This window comes from Salarias fasciatus, chromosome 7, assembly GCF_902148845.1.
Source record: "Salarias fasciatus chromosome 7, fSalaFa1.1, whole genome shotgun sequence".
NCBI classification, from domain to species: domain Eukaryota; kingdom Metazoa; phylum Chordata; class Actinopteri; order Blenniiformes; family Blenniidae; genus Salarias; species Salarias fasciatus.
Genome location: NC_043751.1, coordinates 20,714,875 through 20,736,262, shown reverse-complemented (window position 1 = coordinate 20,736,262; position 21,388 = coordinate 20,714,875). Strand labels below are relative to the sequence as shown.

General features: G+C 42.3%; 2 protein-coding genes and 1 non-coding gene across 6 annotated transcripts; 2 read left to right on the top strand and 1 right to left on the bottom strand.

Moving 5' to 3' along the window:
- Positions 1–8: 8 nt before the first annotated feature.
- On the bottom strand, positions 9–4,381 carry ddb2 (damage-specific DNA binding protein 2). 3 transcript variants are annotated; one of them, XM_030096078.1, is made up of 10 exons: positions 4,065–4,381; positions 3,866–3,975; positions 3,121–3,312; positions 2,852–2,997; positions 1,582–1,681; positions 1,222–1,399; positions 961–1,106; positions 665–820; positions 548–593; positions 9–341 (listed from the first exon to the last, which is right to left on the bottom strand). In XM_030096078.1, exons 1-10 carry the CDS (start codon positions 4,195–4,197, stop codon positions 91–93), a joined length of 1,458 nt encoding a protein of 485 aa, XP_029951938.1. In that variant the 5' UTR covers positions 4,198–4,381; the 3' UTR covers positions 9–90. The 3 variants fall into 3 exon arrangements, with proteins under 3 accessions (XP_029951938.1, XP_029951935.1, XP_029951936.1); XM_030096075.1 differs by lacking the exon at positions 2,852–2,997 and adding an exon at positions 2,256–2,422; XM_030096076.1 differs by lacking the exon at positions 2,852–2,997 and adding an exon at positions 2,256–2,422 and having other exon boundaries at positions 3,866–3,972.
- A 938-nt stretch (positions 4,382–5,319) lies between these two features.
- On the top strand, positions 5,320–16,343 carry kif23 (kinesin family member 23). 2 transcript variants are annotated; one of them, XM_030097218.1, is made up of 23 exons: positions 5,320–5,380; positions 5,601–5,667; positions 6,866–6,994; positions 7,433–7,538; positions 7,690–7,826; positions 7,920–8,032; positions 8,668–8,838; positions 9,011–9,055; positions 9,755–9,867; positions 10,141–10,262; positions 10,368–10,470; positions 10,543–10,622; positions 10,707–10,826; positions 10,911–11,070; positions 11,221–11,382; positions 11,494–11,660; positions 11,914–12,087; positions 12,175–12,378; positions 14,003–14,236; positions 14,362–14,450; positions 15,032–15,110; positions 15,549–15,619; positions 15,878–16,343. In XM_030097218.1, the coding sequence occupies exons 1-23, from the start codon at positions 5,367–5,369 to the stop codon at positions 15,891–15,893; spliced, it is 2,676 nt and encodes an 891-aa protein (XP_029953078.1). In that variant the 5' UTR covers positions 5,320–5,366; the 3' UTR covers positions 15,894–16,343. The 2 variants fall into 2 exon arrangements, with proteins under 2 accessions (XP_029953078.1, XP_029953079.1); XM_030097219.1 differs by lacking the exon at positions 9,011–9,055.
- On the top strand, positions 9,932–10,028 carry LOC115392646 (Z30 small nucleolar RNA). The gene has a single exon (XR_003931892.1). It is a non-coding gene; the product is annotated as a Z30 small nucleolar RNA (small nucleolar RNA).
- Positions 16,344–21,388: the final 5,045 nt, after the last annotated feature.

Sequence of the window (21,388 nt, the reverse complement as noted above, 5' to 3'; positions counted from 1 at the left end):
AATTTTAAACATGGAAACAATCCCTGAAGTTAGGCACAAGCGAATGACAACAGAAGCAAAGGAGCTTTTACACCCGGGTGATTTTACAGCTTATTTTTTCCTCATCTGAGCCTTTTTTGGTTTGGCACTTTCAGTCGCGGTTTTGGTCTTGGTTTCCTCCAGAGAGGCCAGTTTTTTCTTCAGTTTTGCATCCATCGCCGGAGCCCTCCGGTCCCTGCAGGAGCGCTGCCGACTCCGACTCTGCCTCCTCAAACTGTCCGCCGAGGTCGAGGCGTCCTCCTGCTCGTCCTGTTCTTCACCGACCGACACCTCGCTTCGGTCCCAGACCAGCACCGTCACACCTGGAGGGACACCACGCGGCTTTTATTTAACATTTTCATCCTCAAAGGACTGACTCGCTTTCAAACTTTAACTTTACAAACATGCCAAGAAAAGAGAGCAACATGAAATTTGCCAATATCAGTTATTTTTCTTTATGCTCTGAAATTTGTTCCATATTTTTAAAGTAAAATAAATTGCCCCTTGATGGCTTGCTTGTGAAACTCACCCATGCCAGTTCCAAGCACGTCACCCAACGGACTGAATTTGTTGACCTATAAAAACAAACCTGTGAGTCTCAGTGAACAACGGCGTGTCGCTTTTGATGCTGCTAAAATGCACTCACAGATTTGATCCCTCCAACAGCGGGATCGAGGAGCTGACACACCAGCTCTGCGGAGTTGGAGTCAAAGATGTCAACGGTCCTCTGGTCGCCGGTGCAAATCCGGTCGTCAGGGTAACGCCCAGCAACAATCAGGTCATACACAGGATGCCATGTGGCCTGAAGAGCAAATGGAACAGCATCCTGTTGTCATTTATCGCAAACTAATGCTTAAAACACAAGGCAGCCCTTCCTCAGATGTGTTGCGTTTGACACGTCTGCGTTCATATATTTGAAATGAATCCAGGCGGTAAACAGACCTTGATGGGTGTGAGGTGCTGAAACTGTCTGTGCGGATGCTGGATGATGTGCTGCGGCTTCGACCAGTCAGAGGAGCAGTACACACGGATCTGATCGTACTGATCTGTGGTGAGCAACTTGGAGCAGTCCATCGGGTTGAAATACGCTAAGAGGCACAGGAACGCCACTGTCATCACGCTTAATAAAAATCGTCTTCATATGTCGTATGAATAGGAAACAGATATCCGTCAGAAGAGAGTTTTGCGCCACCAGGTTTTTACCTGAATTGACGGCTCTGTCGTGAGGCATTTCATGCAGGAAGCTGGTCTTGTCTTTCATCTTCCTCAGATCCCAAAGCTTCACCGTGTGGTCGACGGAGGCCGTCGCCAGCAGCCAGTCGCACCGGGGGTTGAATTCGGCATGAGTCACTTTGGCTTTGTGCAACTTGTCAGTAAATATCTGAAAAACATCCAAATGACGGCACAAGTCATTCACAGCAGCAGTGTCAACGCGGTGGTTTGGAGAGACACATTACGGAAACCGTCCAACAGCACTGCAGCTACATTTCAATTGTAATTTCAAATGTTGAAGCAGGTATTAAAAGGGGGACATTTTCTTCTTAGTAAAGACTAAACTCGCACCATTTGTCCATCCAAGCTCAGTAGTAAGAGCTTTCCTATATTGTCTCCAGTCACAAGCATCTGTCGACTCAGAGACACGTCGACACAGCAGTACCAAAAACTGAAAGAAAAAAAAAAACAGAGAACAATATGAGATTACTGCATGCAACTGACAAAATAGTAACATTTAGATAGTGCTTAAATACCTCAGGACAGAGCCATAAAGTCATGCAGTATACTATGTAATTTTCAAGGTGCAGTAAGTAAAACATCACTGTGGAATCCAGTTTGTCTCAAAGTGTTTTGAATTTCTGACGGTTTGGAAAGTTTCTTCATTAGTTAATTGTGAACTTTGTGCTGTTATTTATTCAATCAGTGTATTTGGTTGTCTGCCTGTGGTGAGAGCTGTCCAGGCTCCACCGTGCATCACACACAGGAAGCTGGGATTGGAGCCAGCGTCCTGCAACCCTGCACAGGATTGAGCAGTGCCCATGATGAATTACATACTGCACCTCTAAAGAAATATAAATATGGAAAAAACTAATAATTTTCCTCTATTGCCAATGCAGATTGTCTGTTTTTTTCCTTTTGTTGAAGGTGAACAGAGGAATAAAAACCAGCTTTCTGCAGAGTCAGTAGAGGAACAGCATGTTTCTAGAATTTCTAAGCATCAGTCTTCTCTGCAGTCTCCTCACCAAACATCGTGGTGATAGTGGTCACAGTCCTGAGTTTTGGACAGTGCGATGGGGGCGTGGCCCTCAAAGTTCCGCAGGGTCAGTGTGCCCTGGCCCGAGGCCACATAGACTCTGGAAGGGTCGCTGGGGCAAAATTTCATCCCTCCGATACTGTCTCCCGCCCCGCTCTGTGCACACAAATACAAATTTGATTTTCTTTTTTAAATCGTGGTACTACAGTACAGCTGTATGTTATCAGGTGATTTTGGGGTGCATGATAATCTTGTCAATTACTGCAAAAATTTATATGATTTGCGACTAAACACATACACTGATGGTATGATGGTAATGTTGATGTGCTTTGAAGGTGGTTCTTCCAAATAACCCTGATGTGTCTCTTCCACATGCATGGAAATGTAATTCAATTACAAGAATTAAGGCAAAAGGCTGTTATTATAATTAAACTTTATCTTAACATCGATCCAGTACTGAACTACACAGCTAATCAAACCAGTCAGGACTTCACTGACAAGAAGACTGATGCTAGACTGACAGGCCTACAACTCACCACCCGTTTGATTTTGAAGTCATAGAAGAAAAAGGGGATCCAGCCTTACTTCAGTGTGTCTGTGCTGGCAAACACAGTTATGGTAGCCCCATTGAAATCTCGAAGTGCTGTCGTACCCCCGATAGACGAGGTGAACAGCTGGGTGGGATTTAACTGGTTAAACTTCATGTCTGTAACTGAGTCACCAGCCCCCATCTAAGCAGAAAACCAATAGCAGGGGTATCATCATCAAACAGGCTGAGACTGCAGGATCACGATGTCAGAGACACAATGTAATGGAATGAATGTGTTACACTCAAGTATTAGACAAGAACTCACCCCCTGAACAAAGGCTTGCTTTGTGGGCTCCTTGAAGTCCCACAGCAAAAGGTCTCCACCCTTGGAGGCGGCGGCCAGAGTGCTGGGGTGAGTGGGGTGCCACTCCAGACAGGTGATCCTGCGGTCGAAGGGACTGGTCCCGCCGCATGTTGCGTAGGACGACAGGGAGCGAAGAAAAGGCTCCTGGAGACACTGGAAATGATGACGGAGGTGAGGTGGAACAATGTATCGTTCCACATGGATAAAACATGTTATATGTTCATTATATTTTGTTACAAAAATATTTAGGGAATTTCTAGATGTGGCTTTTGCATTTAGTGCCTTTCACTTGCTGCTGGATCATAGATATAACTAACATCACGACCAGTACTCAGTGGATTAGTTTTATTTATACATTAGCAAGTAAGAAAGTGAGGAATTACAGATATCTGGCAGTTCATTAAAAAGGGTATTTGTCTAAAGTCAACACTGGATTTGACATTAAATGCAGTTTTCTTTATTGTCTGAACAGAAAAATGTAAGTTAAACAGATCTATCTGTATCATGTAATAGATATTGGTCTCATTGTTTTAATTTAAAAACTGCTTGAGGTGAGATTTAATACCATCGCTGTTTAACCTGCTGACACGCCCTTTATTTAAGTCCTTAACTATCATACATTAATACATATTTTCTGATCAGATCTTAGAGAAATGCGTCTATATTAAAACCCCAGGTTTTTGAGGTGGGGCAGTGACCCTCCTACCTGTCTCATCTGTGTGTGCAGACTTTGGCCCAGAGTGCTTTTATAAATATAATGCAGGATGCTCCCGAACCCAGCTCTCTTCTGGACTCCTGCAAATCTGAATGGGACTCCTGCACAACACACACGAACCCAAACGAAGCTTATTAGGAGAGCATTCCACACACAGTGCAACCCCGTTAAACACGTCCATCGTCCATACCTGCTTTCGATGTTTCTCCATCTTTTTTCTGTCGCAGTTTTTTGGAGGGAGTTGAAGATGCGTTCTGCTCGGGTTTTCGCTTTGCTTTACTCTTCGATCCAGACTCCTCTGACTTGGTTCGTTTGTTTCTCATTTTCCCACCTAATAAATGCGGCAGCTTCACCAATGCACGCTGCAGAACCTGGCGCGGCCAGTCTGCACAGAGGAGGGACGCTCGGATGCTTACCTGCGCTGCTTGTTCAGTGCTGTGATTTAAAAACACAAAGTTCTGTAAGCATAACGCTGCAGTACACGTGACTGTGTCAATGGCTCGTGTGTCCGTGTTTTGTAACTCGTGTATATGTTACTGCAAATGGCCGATAGATGGCGCTCCTGAGCCAGAAACAGCCCAGGCCGCCAAACTTGTCTTGATATTCTGACTGGACTACAAAAAGACATCTTCAGGCTTTACAAGTAACATTACAAATAGATATTACTGCCACTTTAACGTAAACGATTTTTTTTATTTCCACTTTGAAAACTTGTATAAAAACTTGCAGAACAATTTTAATTGTGACTCCATAAATCATATTTAAAATATCTCTTTTTTGAATAAAATGCAAACAAATTCTGTTATTGTGATACAGATTTGTGCTGCCAATGTATATAATTTTGCCACTTAACTTTCAGTTTGTGAGTTATTTGTTATTTTAGATATCCTACGTAATGTTTTTCATTGTACCTTTGTTGTTTCTTATTTGTTTCCTTGTCCTGTTAAAAAAACTCAAGATAATTCTTCTCCTTATAATAATAATAATAATAATAATAATAATAATAATAATAATAATAATAATAATAATAATAATAATAATAATAATAATAAGCTGAACAAATTCAAAACCATGATGATAAATAAAAAATAACTTCAGACCTGAAACGTAGCCTTCTGAAAAATGGCATTATTTTCAAAACTTCAATATATGATGGAGCCTTTTTAAAATACACAGAATGTGGAAGTTATTTGCAGAACTTTGAATTTTTGTGTACATGTAATATTAGCCAAAATGTTGCTTTTTATTTGCCACGATTTTTAAATCGAAGTTATAATCCCCTCTGGTTAAAAACATTAAAATAAAAAACAAAATAAAAGACAACAACGTAACTTCACAGACGTCATGCGCTGCTTACACAAAAATTCGGAAGTGACGACAGAATCATGTGGGAGTAATCTGGAATCTGATTGGCTGCTGCCGGCACAGTTTGAAAGGAGGGAGGATTCAAAATCCGCAGAAACAGAAACGGAAGCAGCAGCGACTCGACACAATGATGCGGCAAGCGTAAGTCAACCTTTTTTCTTTATATATTTCTTTTAATGTTATTTTTCACGACCCGAATACCTTGCCTGGAGATACAAACATTTTGTCTGTGAATTCCTAGATGCTGTTTTATCAGCGAGCCACTGCGGTTCAGGAGCTTAGCCACAGCGTTAGCCGGAGGCTAATTAGCCGTCTCGACACTAACCACCAAGAACAATGAATCAATGTTTTTTCTTTTTAGGAAAACTAAAACACCCCGCAGGCCTCCTCCAAAAAAGGGTTCCAACAACCAGACAGACCCGGTCGGGGTAAGTCAGCAGTTTAGAGAAAGTTCACCGTACATATTTGTTTATTTTTTCCTCTCTACTGTTGTCGCTCTCTCGGAAGATACTTTACAATCTGCAATGATGTTGTCATTATCCAGCTTAATGTCACTTCTCTTTTTAAATCTATGAATCCTGAAAGTAAACGTGGTCAATGTATTTCAATCCAATCTGTGTTATTCAGAATCATCTGGTCCATTTGACTGTATTTCATTTTGAAAGATTTTTGAGTTTGCATATTATTGAGTTTACTAATTCAAGCTTTACTCGTCGTCTTGGGGAAATTCATTTTAATGAAGCTCAAGACAAGGTGGGTCGAAATATAAGGATAATTTTCCCAGTATGATTCCAGACAAGGTTATTGTGGCACAAGTTTAAAGAGAAATGGGATAAATTTGATTGTTTTGGAAGTTGGAACATTGACTGGTATAGAATAACAGTCACTCACTAGCATTATTATCCATGATCTGAGCATGTAAGCTACAGAGATGTAGAACAACTTCGTCAGAATATTGTCAAAAGGAAGGTCCCAAATCCTTATAACCCCCAGGTTTTTAAAGTTGACTTGAAATTTAATGTGCCTGATAATGATTGAATAAAGTCAGGCCAAATTTATTTTTATCATGGGCTGCATGATGTCAGTGTAAATGAAGAAGGGATCCAGGGAGTTCATGTCTGTGCATGCTCATCCATTTCATGGAGTTTCACCGAAGTACTTCATTGTCCTGCCTCACTCCAGAAATATGCACTTGAGGTTAAATGGTGACTCCTAAGGTCACACACACATAGGTGGGATGTGTGTAACTATCTGACGCCCCTGTGTTGGCTATGGAATGAACGATCAACCTCTCCAGAGTGTACCCTTATATATTTGATCAGCTTCAGCACCCTGCAGGCAGAGTTAAAGTGTTGAAGAAAATGGACGAATGGATACAAAATTATCATGTGGATAAACCGAAAAGTAGCTTCTTGCAGTATTTCTAACAAGATTTAACAGTCTAAAGTGCTATCCGAAGAATATACACAGGGCATTGAAACTGTTATCAGCAGCATGTTGGAACACCAGATTCTAAAGGTTCATGTAATCGCAGCAGAGATTTTATGGTTGTTGCCAATTCAGCGCCCATGCAAATTATTGCCTTGTTGTGTTGCATTGTGTTTTTTTTTTTTTTTTTGTTCTCAGGTGTACTGCAGAGTGCGGCCCCTGGGTGCAGAGGATGAGGAGTGCTGCATTGAGGTCATTAGTAGCACCACCATCCAGCTGCACGCTCCCGAAGGCTTCAAAACAAACCGCAACGGAGAGTACAAAGAGGTGACTAATCTGTTGTACCTCCAGTAGTTTTCATACCAAATATGAATTTTGACATCCCTTAGTTGTTTTTAAAATTGTCAACAGTCTAATGGAAACATCACAACCAATAATGAACACACCTTATCCATCACCACGGCCATTAAGAATTAAACCCTTATCTATTACCCCATTGCTGTGGTAACTTCTTCTTTATGCACTAAATTTTGACATTCTGTGGCTACATTTATTTCTTTACATTAAACCTGTTGTGAACCATGTCTGGAATATTTAGTGAAAACTGCAATGCACAACCAGGGGAGATCATTTTTTAGATAAAGTGGCTATATTTTTCTCTTTTTTTTTTTTTTTTTTTTTTTTTTTCCGAAGGATCTAATAAATCCAGATCTATTACGTGTGATAAAATGTTCTACACCTAACTGATACCTTATTTTTCCTCAGACGCAGTACTCCTTCAAAAAAGTCTTTGGAGTGTCTGTGTCTCAGATTGAGCTTTTTGAGCATGTGGCCAAACCTCTAGTGGATGACCTGGTTCATGGAAAAAATGGTGAGAGCACAAGCTGACCACAGCTAGACATGTTTAACCATTTCAAATCAGTAATTCAGTTTCATCTTTTACCCAAGTATTAGATATTTGTCCCCCGCACCCCCTTTTGAGGTTTATTATGGGCTGTTGATTTGGTCTCTGTGCGTTGCAGGTCTCCTCTTTACGTATGGCGTAACGGGGAGTGGAAAGACTTTCACCATGACTGGCTCTCCAGGCCAGGGTGGACTTCTGCCTCGCTCCCTCGACATGATCTTCAACTCTATAGGAGCCTACCAGGCCAAGAGATTTGTAAGAGATTGGCGTGCAAAAACATTTGGGGCAAGCATAATGATTTGTATTGCTAGTTCTAAAAATTAATTTTATTCATTTTACCTTGTGCAGGTTTTCAAGACCGACGATAAAAATGGTATCGATATTCAGAGTGAAGTCGATGCTTTATTGGAGCGTCAGAGGCGGGAACACAACACAGCTATTCCTAAAACCCCTTCTTCCAGGTAATCATCTTGTCGCGCTCTAAAATTTTGGGCTGTCTCCAGTGCACCACAATTTCCTGCAGCTCTAAGGTTCCCAGGTAATCAATCAGGGTCATACTGTAATTTTCCCCTCTGGGACTAATAAGGGGTTTTCAGTTCAATATGCTGGTCATCAGTAATTTGGTGAGACATGTTGGCAGATTGCTAATTCACTTTGTGGTGAAGAAATGGGCATCAGTTTTGCAAAATATATTTAAACATGATCTCTCTATGAAAACGAATCATTCATTCTCAGATCCAATGGTGATGAAAGTCTGTATGGATGACGTGAATATGACACAAGTGGATGATTAGATACTTCTTTTTCTCCTCGAAAATTTGTCTTGGACTTTAGTGTCATCCCTTATTGCTGCTTTCAGGGGAAAATAAATGAAGAATGTCAGAGATGTCAATAGATTTAAATGTGCGCAGATCCCTGACACATGAACTGCAGACATCTTGCTTCGTTTGGGGCTCTACAAGATATATATATATATATGTGATCATTTCAAGTGGCATCATACCGCCTGACAGAGAATGAAACTGTTTTTGGTGTATATAATGCCTTGCCTCAAAGCAGGAACATTTTAATTAATTTTTTTTTTCCCAATTTTCAGACAGAAGCTTGACCCAGATATTGCTGATATGATCAAGCCAGAGGAGGCGTACCAAGCAGACGGTGTGGACGAGGACAGCAGCTACAGTGTTTTTGTCTCATACGTAGAAATTTACAACAACTACATTTATGATCTCCTGGAGGAAACTCAGGAGGATGCAATCAAGCCAAAGTAAGTTCAGACAATGTACATTACAGGGAATATAATTCAAGTACCGGTACTCAACTTTGTCTGAAGTGAATGTTTTAGTTTTATAATCGGAAATAAAATATATTTTCAGTCCGTTTTTATTTTTGTCACAGATTAGCTAAAGGACAAAATGATTGTCTTTTCTTTTTACTAGGTGGAATGGTGGAGGCACACCTGTGCGCCCGAACACTGAGTTCATGTATGTGATCAGTGGATACTCATCCATTAGACATCAGAGTAGCAGCCTGATTCAGCTGAAGTGTCCTCCTTTAACCTGATTGTGCTGTATAGATGTTAATGGGACCTCTGCAGTGCTGGAGACATTTATACACAATGTGCAACCTTATTAAATATGTGATCCAGAAAATAAATATATACATGTAAATAAAGTTACTGCAATGAAGTTACGTAAGATAGTATTTGATCAGTATACAGTTGAATATATTTAGTATTTAAACTACCCATTTCAGTTAGATGATTTGGTTTTTAAAACTTGCATGAAATTAAAAATTGATCTTTAAATAGTAACCTGGATTCACTGCTGTTGGTTTTACTGAGGTTTGACACCAGAGCTCTCACTTACTCCCGATTGGTGGTCCCACTGAGTGTTATAAGTGTCCCCAGTATTGACTGAGTGTTCCTGTAGTCCTAAAAATCCTCATATGATCCCCTGCTTGTAGTCTTTATTACGGCAAAGCTTGTGAATGGCAAGGTTCCTTCAAACCTGTCTGTTGCTTTCATGTCATTGGATGATTGTATCTGTCCGATTGCTCTCCTTGGCTGCAATCAAGCAACATTCCCGCCTTACCCTACATTCAGTGTTCGATGTTACACTTAGGCTGCATGAGCAATGCTGTTCATTGTGTTCAGTGAATAATGTGATCTGTTTTTATTGCAGACCTCCTCAGTCCAGAATCCTCCGAGAGGATCAGAACCACAACATGTACGTGGCAGGATGCATGGAGGTTGAAGTCAAGTCTGCAGAGGAGGCTTTTCAAGTATTCTGGAGGGGTGAGTGTTCGCTATATTTGTGGGTCCAGACTTGGCTGTTTAACTTGAAAAAAGAAAACAGACTCTGCACTGATGACAGTAGATGTGACTGACCTGGCATTGGTGACCTCCGGGTCAGCACTGGCCAGGAAATGACCTCCCTTAATCTTCTCTCTGAGCAGTTCATAGATGAGATGTAAGCATCAGGACCAGGTTTTCTGATGCAGTTTGGATTTCTTATGAGGATGCTCTCTGTGAATAGATGCCGTTTTAAAGGTTGCAGTTTCCTCCCAGGTCAAAAGAAGAGGAAGGTTGCGAACACTCGGCTGAACCGAGAGTCCAGTCGCTCCCACAGCGTGTTCGTCATCAAACTGGCTCAGGCTCCGCTCGATGCTGAAGGGGACAATGTTCTCCAGGTTTGTCTGAATTAAAAAAAAAAAACAAACAAACAAAAAAAAACAAAACAGTTTTGCAATCCCTTCGTGCATCCTTTCATCCCCTTATCTCACTCTGATCGTCAGGATAAGAACCAGGTGAGTGTCAGCCAGCTGTGCCTGGTGGACCTGGCAGGAAGTGAACGCACCGGCAGAACCGGGGCTGAAGGCACTCGTATTCGTGAAGCAGGTCTGTTAACCACCGTCGAAGCTTTGCTTTTAGGTTGAACTCGTGAGATTTACCAACATTTTCACCTGACAGGTAACATTAATCAGTCCTTGCTGAACCTGCGGACGTGTATCGAAGTGCTCCGAGAAAACCAAATCTGCGGCACAAACAAGGTGTGTGTGTGTGTTGACAAATTGAAGCCCGTCTTTTAACATTCATTGTTAGACGTTCTGTTAAACCTGCCTTTGCTGTGACAGATGGTTCCCTACAGAGACTCCAAAATAACCCACCTCTTCAAAAACTACTTTGACGGCGAGGGGAAGGTCCGAATGATCGTTTGTGTCAATCCCAAAGCGGACGACTACGAGGAAACCTTGGTGAGTTCATCCCACTGCTTCACTGTTTGCTCAAACGACTTTTTGTCGGCTTCCCTTCTGCTGACACGCAAGACGTCTGTGCAGCTGGTGATGCGCTTCGCCGAGGTGACCCAGGAGGTCGAGGTGGCTCGGCCTGCAGACAAGCCCATGTGTGGCTTCACGCCGGGCCGCCGCCACAGAAACCAGGCATTTAAAGAAGAGCTGAGCCGCAGGCTGGAGGAACGCGGCGGTCCAATAGACGCAGGTAGTTAAACACCACAATTATTTCAAACTAAATTTCTCTGATTCAAGTTGTTTTCTTGTTGATCTCAGTTACAAATGTTTTGTTTGTTGAATATTCGATACACCTGAAAGTCAAATTGGATTTAAGGAGCTTTGAATTGTGCTACTGCAGACATGCCCAGTGTTATAAACCAGCTGGTGCACAGCCTCCCACCCCTCCCCTCGTCCGAGCTGACCGACCCGCGCGACGACGTCACCCTGCCCCGACTGATTGAAGCTCTGCAGAACAGACAGAGGATCAGGAAGCTGATGATCGAAGACTACAACAAAACAGGTTTCTGCTCGCGTATTAGACCTTAGCTCATGATTTTTGACAGCTCCAGTTACATGAGATGTTCTCTTTTTGTCTCTGTCTTGGCTCATCTTCCCCACTGATCTATTTCAGCAATCATTATGAGGTCCCGGCTTCAGGAGCTCGACACCAGTCTCCTTTCCAGACAAAACTTTGTCCAAGAACAACATGACAAGCTAATGGAAAGAGACAGAATCATCCAGAACAACAGAGCAGAGATAGAACGTTTGGAGAAGAAAACCAAGATGCAGGAACACAAGGTGGGGAAAAAAGACAGAAGATGCTGAAGTCATATTAGTCCAGAAACCTTCATTTGTATTCTGATGCATTTATGGCCAGATTTAGAGTTTCCTGATTGAGAGGTGTATGTTTGGTGCTGCAGCCACTATCTCTCTAGCTGTTCTATTCTTTTTACTGTAGAGGTTTGGTCACTGTACTTCTGTTTGGAGGATTTCAAGTGGGACTATTTTGACTGCCATGGTATCTTCAATGCGCGTCACAACTGTATTTCAGATTGACATCCTTCAGAAAACGGCGAAAATCTACGAGGATGACAAGCGCTCAATGCAGCACGAGCTGGAAACCAGAGCGCAGAGACTGCAGAGGGAGCAGTCTGAGAAGAGGCGCATGGAGCAGCGCATGCACGGCGTGGTGTCCGACACGCAGCACAAGTGGGAAAAAGAATGCGTGAGTTTCTCGTTCTCGTGACTCATAAAAGAGACGTCTCCCGGTCGGTTGTCGGAACTGCTCAGCATGAATGCTGTTGCTCTGCAGGAGAGGCGGGTCAATGCAATGCAGCTGGAGATGCAAAACAAACTGTGGGTGAAAGATGAAAAGCTGAAGCAGCTCAAGGCCATCGTGACCGAGAACAAGACGCAGAGTCGTCCTGACCCTCCACCGCGCCAGACTCCGAGCCAGCGACCCTCCAGAGACGAGCGCCTCCCGGCCAAGAGATCGGCCTCACCCTCTCCGGTTCCTGTAGGTTCCCCACGTCACACTTAACGCCTGAATACTTCACATGTTGTCTTTGAAGGTTTGATGCATGAAGACTTCTGCAAATTTGATGTCTACTGAGCATTTCCTTCTAACATCTCTAATATTACTGCTGCACTAAACAAACTACTAACCTTGTGCACACTCGCCACTTTACATATGTTGTAGGCACGTGGGAATAAATGCTACAAAGGTGTTTTTGGAAAAAAAAAATATGGGCGATCACAGCATTTAGTATTAAGTTTACATTTTTTAAATTTATCAAATAAAGAAATAAACTGTACATTTTTGAAAACTTTCTTACTTTGCAGCATTTTGTCACATCTGCCTCCAACATTTCCTCTGTGCTTCAGTTAACTATTTCTGAAGCTTTCAGTGTGTGGGTTCTATTTTTTTTGTACTGCTCAAGGGGTGCTGAAGCCAATCTCAGCTACTCATGGGCGAGGGCAGGGATCACCCTTTACAGGTCAACAGTCCAACACATAAGCGACCCCACACACTCACATTCACACCTTGGGGCAGCTTTAGGGTCACCAATGAACCTCAGACATGTCTTGGACTGTGGGAGGAAGCTGAAGTACCCAGAGAGAACCCACACACACATTTAGAACATGCAAACTCCACACAGGACAGTGTAATTTCTGTACTTAATGGGCCTGTGGGGAATTATCTGTGAGACCTTCTCTCGGAGTACCAGAGCCATTTTCTTTCAAAATGCTAAGGCTGGAGACAGTGTTTCAGATTAGACTGACATCCATAGCAGCCAGTTGCTGTTTGTCTGTTACACACCATTGCCATTTTGGACACTCAACATAATTATTTGGAGCCTTCAAAAGTATCTGGAAATCTATTTAACTTCCCCTAATTTTTTTTGATACTTTCCCTCCCAGTTTAGTCGGTAGAAAACTAATCTCTCAAAAATCCAACAGTGGGTCTCGTGCTGATACCTCGGATTGACAGTTTTATTATTTCAGTCTCCACTAATATGAAGCAAACGTGTCACATCTGCTGTTACATTTCCTGTGAGTTGGTCCTCACATCCTTAACTGTGTGGCTTAACTTCTCTCTCTTCTGTGTTCTTATCTAACTGCATGGCTCAGCGATCCCCCCCTTCTCCCCGCTGGTGTTTCCACTCTCCTTGTGCCGAACCAGCACCAGAGTCACAGGCAGGCAGGGCCGCTGGAGTTGAGGGAGTTGAGTCGAGCCCCTGCTCCGTGTCCAGCAGCAGCAGTAGCTCTTTGACCGCGGCAAGCTGCTTTTCCGCTCAGGACGACAGCCAGGGCTACCGTTCCCCCAGTACTGCACCCCCAGTGAGAACCCCGCCTCCAGCAGGGACAGGAGGACAGCTGTCACCTGGACTAGACAGGAACAGGGCGCTTACTCACCCGACAATCACTTTATCTAGATCTGATCAAGAAAAGCTCCATGTTTAGTGTTTGAAGTAGGAAGTCTTGATTATAGTTTGGAAATTTGCATGTGAAATTGACAGTTCAATGATATCTCCGGATGTTTTTGGCTTCATGATATGATTGAGTTTTCTTTTTTGTTTTTGTTTCTCTTTACTCCATCTGAAACCTCTCCCTCATTAAACCGCCGATGACCCGAGCAGACGTCGACGCCGGTGCGTCCTCTGCACCGCCGCTCCCGCTCGGCCGGCGGGGAGAAGTGGGTGGACCACAAGCCCTCCTCCAGCCTCGACTTGGGCACGGTTTTGCAGCCCGTCATTCCAAACGCCATCCAGATGTCTACGCCCAGCGAGAAGGCGCTGTCGAAGGGCGACAGATACGTTCTGACACACCAGGAAGTCGCCTCTGACGGGGAGATCCAGACCAAACTCATTAAGGTCCAGTGGAATATCTGTGTTTTCACCAGAGTAGATGAGATTATAAATGACTGCAAAGTTTGGCTCTGGATGAACTGCTAGTAAAGAATTTTTTCTGAAATGATTGTTGTTGTTTTTTCTTTCAGGGCGAGGTTATGAAAACCAGAGGAGGAGGACAAGCCGTGCAGTTCACGGACATCGAGACACTGAAACAGGAGCTCACCACAATTCCAAGGTAACAACTACATCAGGAAGTGCAGCTTAGATTCCGAGTGTTTCAAGCCAGTGGAAAATGTTAACTTTTAATGTTAATACCGAAAAGTTTTTTCTTTTTTTTAAAAGAGACATGTTTTTAAAAAAAATAGTTTTTTTTTTTTTTTTTTTTTTTTATCTCAACAGTGTTTGCTTTCTTGTTTGAATTTATTCCATATCTGTTATGGAATTGGGGTTTTTCAGGTTATATTTGGAGCACTGTCACTATTTACTGTTTCTGAGCTTCAGTTTGAAAGACTTATCATTTACGTTGGTGTTCAGAACTGTCGGATGTAGCTCTCATGTTATTTGCTTCACATCTTTTGTGGCAGTGAGCAAAAAATTCATGACATCAAACCTTTTGGTGATCATATTAGACGCTCCTATTTGCTAAAAAAAAAAGTGGACACTAGTCGTGCCACATGTTGATACTTTGATTTTCAAACACATCTCTTGTTCCCAGACATTTGATCTTTGTGGAAACATTGTTTGCTCAGACCTTTAAGCGTTACATTTTCAACAACAACAACAACAAAAAATTCTTCATTTTGACTGTCTCCAAAGCCGCAAGAGGAAATCTTCAGAAGGCGCACCTGCAAAAGAAAATCAAGCAGTTGGAGGCTGGCCTGATGTGCAGACGAGGGTAAGACGATGAAACGGAGTCTCTAATGAAATATCGGAACAGCAGTAGTTCGCTGGTTGAAGATGGTTTAACACCTCAGATGTACGGAAGCTGTGAATCATATCAGAACTTTTACCAATACGAGATGAGAGGTGGAAGGAAACCAGCTTGTCTAGATGGGCATTTTCCCAGCATTCTTTGTGGACCCTCAAGGTCTTCATGATCAGATTCGAGGATCCCTCTTCTTGTTTCCCTTTTGAGGATTTCAGAGCAGACGCAGCTTTGGGCCCCCCGTGATCTTTGTGGACCAGAAGTTTTGAACTGGTTTAGATCATGATTCATTAGATTCATGCAAATATAAGTGAGAGTACGTTAAAGTCATTCGGTTGACCTCTTCGTTCTCACTCATGTACATTTAAGATTTTTAATTTAGATTATTCCAATGTGTTTTCTTTAAAGTGCTCTGTGGCTGTGGAAATGAGGGCAGGATCGAACTTGGGACCTGCACTTGAGCACAATGGGATTACCAAGTAAGCTGTCAACTTTCTCTGTTCCTTCTCAAACAAACTTCTTGCCCAAGATTCTGTAGAGCAAGTGTCCGACATCAGTCTATTTTACATCAAGAAGAAGTGATGGAATTTGTGGAGAAAATGCTGAATTAAATCTATTGGTGGGCTCAGATGGAGACAATTAAACTAGAACGAACTGCACACCGACAGTAAAAGCAAAATACACTGTTGATTGCATGGCTCTTTAGTTGAAGGTAATGACTTTGTTTTCTGTCTCAGGCGAAGAAAACCCTGAAAGCGTCGGACAGCTGTGAAGGTGATCACTCCGCTCTCTCCTCACCTGGCCGCTGTGCAATATTCTCACCTTTTTTATATTTTGCTTTATCTTTATATTTAAACATCCTTGCTTTTATATACGTGTGTATAAAAAGGTCACCAAAGGTATTTTTGTGTAAGATTTCATGCCAACTTCCGTGGATTTTAAAAGCAACCGTTGTCATATCGAGGCAAATGTTTAGTTAATGGGACTGTGCAGCTGTAGATGAATTCGTTTTTCATAATGACACAATATTGACACTTTTCTGCTATTCTTTTTATCCATCTCCACGTTTTCTGGGTTATATTGAGCTCCAATAATTTTTTTGTGTAATCGGTCTATTTTTAAGTTTCTTCATTGTACACTGAAGAAATTAAAAAATATATATGTATTTTAAGCAGCGTGTTGTGACTGATTGCATTCGGGACTCTGCACTCTGAACACTAGATGGCAGCACAGGATAGTGACAGAAACATCGTCTGAGTAAATACTGGCTGCACAGCAGTGAGAAGGCGTCACTGAACAGCATCTACAGAGAAGGGTGAACCTTCACAACAATGTGACAAGGGATTCTGGTTTTATCTTTGTTTTTTTTTGTTTTTTTTCTTCATTCTTGCAATCACAGCTATTTACAGATTGACTTAAAAATATATTTATATAAATATATATATTTGCTTCAAAATTAGTCCCAGGGTTAAAATTCCAAACACAGAGTGCAGTTGCCTCGGTCACCTAAAGTCTGATTTCAATTACTCTGCAGAAATTGCTTTCCTCTGCTCATCCCTGATCAGATATTCATTCTGTTAAACACGACACCTTGTATATAAATCCATATTAAATTCACTTGGCTGCCTTCAGGGTGAGTCACCTGGATCCCAGCCTCTTCTTTAAAGCTGAGTGTTTCCTGTATCCTGCCTTTAAGAGCTTTGTGGTTAGTTGTCGGGTTAGTTTGCCTTTTTTTTTTTTTTCTTTTACTGACTTGTACTTAATTGAGTAAACAAGAGCCGATGCTGGTGTTTATGGGTACTGAAGTGCTTAAAAGCATAAAGTTTTACATTTTAGTTTCCCTCAAACTGAAAAACTTTCAAAATTAGTAACGGTGGCATCCAACGTGTTCTGTCATATTAATCTTTCACATTTTTTTTCTGGTAAATGGTTTTCTAAAATCTTAACTTTTCTCCCTGACATTTGATTAGTAATGCCTTTCTCCGACTGACTTACCGAGCTGGCTTGTTATATTTGAACGTGAATCATAGATTGGGACATTTCTTATGAATGAGTTCATGTGTCTACACTCGCAAATAAACAATACCCAAATATTCAAACGTGCGACACTTACATAAAAAATTAAAGTTCAGGATGTCTTATAATTGGCTTGTGTATCACTCAAGTAAACTTCAACTTTTACCAATTTTTTTTTTGTACTCTGAAAATTACCAGCTCAGTTTATTGAAAGGACCAAGCAAAGCATTAAACAATACTTTGAGACTTTCAGACACTTTATCAAACTGTAAGTATTGAACAAGTTATTGCAGAAAATCAAAGCGCTCAAATCAAAAGACAAGATATGTTGTAAATTGTTGATGTAAAAAAAGAGAAAAAAAAACAATCCTAGGTGCTGTACTGATAACTTTAAACAAGCCGAATTTCGAAGAACTCAATTCTGCGATAACGAACGGTGTCGAGTTTCACTGTCTGCTCTCAGCCGAGCGTCACAGGCGTCGACGAGCGGCCGAGGCGGGCGCTGCAGTCATCCAGGTTTTGAGTAGACCGTTGAAATCTCATCTACTACCAGTCTGGCTGAGTTTCAATTGGAAAGCACTGGAGAGTGACTAACATGGAGCCTCTTGGAGAGGGTCAAGAGCCCAGAGCAACCAGTGGCCATTAAATTCACTCCTATGAGATATTGAGTGCTTTGCTTTTTGACCGGCGCTCTGTTTGACGCGCCGCGCCGCATTATTATCCCCTGCTCCTCGCCGCACGCCATCCACCGCCAAGTGGCACGAGCATTGTAAAGATGTTATTATGAAACTCCCATTGAGCCCCTGATCAACATTACCACTTTCAAAAGAGACACTTGAGGGAAATAAATGAAACTACACAAAGGGGCCTTGCAATAAGCACAAACCAAAGACAACAGAGTTCATCCAACTGTGCGGTAAGAATACATCACTCTGCACTGCAGAGCTCCAAGCTCGCGATTATGCATTATGCCGTTATCAATGTTATTAAACTTGCTGGAGGGAATTCTGCTGTTCTACTTGAATACACAGTCAATTAGACTGTCTCAGATTTTTAAAGAGCAGGGCTAATTGCAGTGTTTTATTGACTCTTTGCTTGAATGACTCTGATTAAGAGGTCTTAAGCTGCCTTTTGGCACAGACAGGAGGAAATATTTTTCACACTAATTTATGCCGCTTGATGAGGGCCATTCATAATTCATCCAGTCCAAGCCGGCACTGTCCACTACTTTATTTGTTATCCCGGTTAAAACTTCACCGATCGGCCGAAACATTATGACCGCTCATAGATGAGATGTTTAAAGTTCATCATGTTCATGTGTATCAAGGTCTCCTCACCTTCAGTGAACTGTTGCTTCTTGAAACTTGTAATGCGTGAGGGGAAATAATGAGTTATGAACTCTGAATGCTAATCTAGTGATTGACACCAGCTCTTACTGGAATCACTTTATAGATCGGCTAACATCTTGTAGCTCTTCCCAGATGTTCATGTCATGGATAGTCTGAGGTGTGTGTGTGTGTGTGTTTTTTTTTTTGTTTTTTTTTTTTTTTTTTAGTCTTGCAAAGGACCAACAGCATGTTAGGCAGGTGAGTATAATGTTCTGGTTGATGACCATATAATTTCTGCTTCCATCATGTGTTGTTGTCAGTGATGGCTCACCAGAGACAAAAACACAAGCTGCAAACTCAAGTGACTAAGCGTGGTTTTTAAAACAACATTACACATATAGTTGACCTAATTGGTCATTATTTTGATTGTGAAGTCGTTTTAATAGTAGGTGTGACGACCTCTTTTATTTCAGTTCTGCACAGAAATGAAATTTGGGATTGTTAAGTCTATTTTTCCAGTGTCCACATGACAATAACAAGCAACGTGGCGGCCTCCATGAGAGCTTTAAGATGAATTCACAGATGAGATCCATAGCCAATAAGTTATAACTCCTTCCATGCTGGTTATGGACATGAGTTTGCACTAAAACTTATTTTATGACTGATATTTATTTATTCTTTCAAATAAAGAATTTCATCAAACTTTCCCTTCTCGTTGTTTCATTTACAAGCAGTAATCGTACTCTTAGACTGGTTGCAAAGCTTTTTTTTTTTACTTCTAATGTCACGTAATCTTGGAGGATCCGAGCAATGATAGGATGATTTGGTGTTTTTTTTTTTTGTTTGTTTGTTTTTTTGTCTTTTAGCAGCATGCCATGTCTGCTGCCAGGATATGAGTGCGGCTTGCAGTTTATGGAGCTTCAATGTTTCTTAATTCTCTGTGATTACCATTTTATTTACCATTCAGCAGCAAAAAAGTTTTTGAGTGTTTTAAACTGTTAGCAAAACAAAGAATGCCTGTTTGCACAACTCGAAGGTTGTTAATGTAATCCGGTGCTTGTTGGCCCGTCACATTAATGCACTGAGAAGTAATCTCATTCTTTGACCCCAAAAACCAAACAGTGATTCAAAAGCTCCAGTAGAGCTGTATAGAGTTTAAGGTGCAATGTAACAGTCGTTGATAATTAATGTGTTTGTCATTTTACGTGTAGCGATTCAGACTATGCAGTGGTAGATGTGTGCCGTGATACTTTGGTCAATTTGACGTGCGCAGCAGGTACGTGACCTCTTTCTGCTCACATGATTAACGTGCTGAACTAAGTCGGGCAGGGAGAGGCGTGAGTTTAAATAGGTGTGATGGAAGTGTAATCCCATCCCGTGGCACTCTATCCCGGGCTCTGCTGGGCGTGTGAAGCGCGGCGGTTGTTTCCATTTCCCTCCAAAGCCCGCATCATACCCGCTGAATGAATGACTGCTCATTTCAAGGGCATGTCGAAGCAAGCGACTCAATCACCGCCACAGCTGTCCTTTAAACCAGAGCCCATTACACGCCTTTCTGCTTTCTTTTAGTGGCAAGGATAACAATCCCAGACAATTAAAGTCAATTAGTGGGATACACAAGTAAATACTGCATGAGAGCAGAGCTCTGCAGACTAAGAACTGTGCGCAGGCCGCTGCTCTACATCTTCATATGTCAAGGCCGCGGCTGTCTGCCGGCTGAATATGTTGGGCAGAAAGATATGCGAATGCAGATGAGTGTTGACAGCCAGTCAATTGTCATTCAGCTTCCATCTCCCAGCCACTTGGGACTCATCTGCCTTTTTTTTTTTTTTTCCTTCTTTTGCAGAGCTCCTCTTCACTGCTTGCTCACCTCACACTTATCAGGCCTAATGCATACTAACATTCAGAGCGGAGGAACGAGGCGCCGCGTTCGGTGTTAATAAGAAGTGAAATCTCCCACGCTCTTCTTTTTTTTTTTTTTTTTTTTTTTTCCTTCCACGAGTGCGGCGGTGACAAACAGATGGGTGAAAGAGTCACAAACTCGCACAGACTCCCGGACGTAAAGTTTGGTTTTTCAGCTGTTTAGAAGCGCGCTGGATGCGGATTTCTCTGACCCCTTCGGTGCGTTGTGGCCAGTCGTTCAGAACTCCTCGTGCCATCTGCCGCCCCCCTTCAGCGGCTCTGCCTTTTGGGCCTTCATGCCACTTAGCCGCTTTCCTATAGACGTTCAGACTGTATACTCCGGTCCAATTTCCCCCTCTGCTGCAGTCGACGGCTTCGTACGGAGACGAGTACAACAGATGTTGGAGCTGCCTGCGTCCGTTTGATTCTCCCAGGTCCAAGCTATCATTAAAAGCTCAAGTTGATTTGTTCTCAGGCTTGTTGCGGTGGTTACACATCAACATGGAGCACGCCGACCTCTGACAGGCTCAAGTGAAGACATGACTGATTTCTTGCTGAAAATATTGGGAGCCATTGTTGTGTAGGCTCATTATAGCCAAATGTGGCTGAGTAGTAGTTTTTCCTCCCTCTCTTTGTTCTTGGCGGCTGACTAAGTGCTTGCAGCTGTCAGAGGAGTGTATTCTCCTTGCCCAGTGTGTGTGGCTTGGCTGCACTTTTCGCTGGCTGCGTCCTCGCTGTGGTGACAGTGTGCCATGACTGATTTCCGTTGACTCACTTTTATTGTAACCACAATGTGTCCTTCACAGAAAAGTCTGAGTGCTTTTTTACAAGTGGTTGATCTCATCTAGTTAACGCTGCGGCGTAACGGGGGCCTTGCGTGCAGTTGGCTGATTAAAGCGGCGCTCTGAGCAGTCTGCTGATGAAATGAAAGGAGAGGAGATGCCAGAAATTGTTGTGCTGACAATAGTACAATGCGGGATGATGTCTGATGACTAAAAGGTA

Excerpts from the sequence above, each read along its gene's own strand:
- ddb2 (XM_030096075.1), bottom strand. The coding sequence starts at position 4,197 with ATGAGAAACAAACGAACCAAGTCAGAGGAGTCTGGATCGAAGAGTAAA. Across the intron at positions 3,976-4,064 it reads TGGAGAAACATCGAAAGCAG|GAGTCCCATTCAGATTTGCA; the intron begins GTATGGACGATG and ends TGTGTTGTGCAG. Across the intron at positions 3,313-3,865 it reads TGCACACACAGATGAGACAG|TGTCTCCAGGAGCCTTTTCT; the intron begins GTAGGAGGGTCA and ends CATCATTTCCAG.
- kif23 (XM_030097218.1), top strand. Across the intron at positions 7,539-7,689 it reads CCTGGTTCATGGAAAAAATG|GTCTCCTCTTTACGTATGGC; the intron begins GTGAGAGCACAA and ends TGTGCGTTGCAG. Across the intron at positions 14,237-14,361 it reads TCCAGACCAAACTCATTAAG|GGCGAGGTTATGAAAACCAG; the intron begins GTCCAGTGGAAT and ends TTTTTCTTTCAG.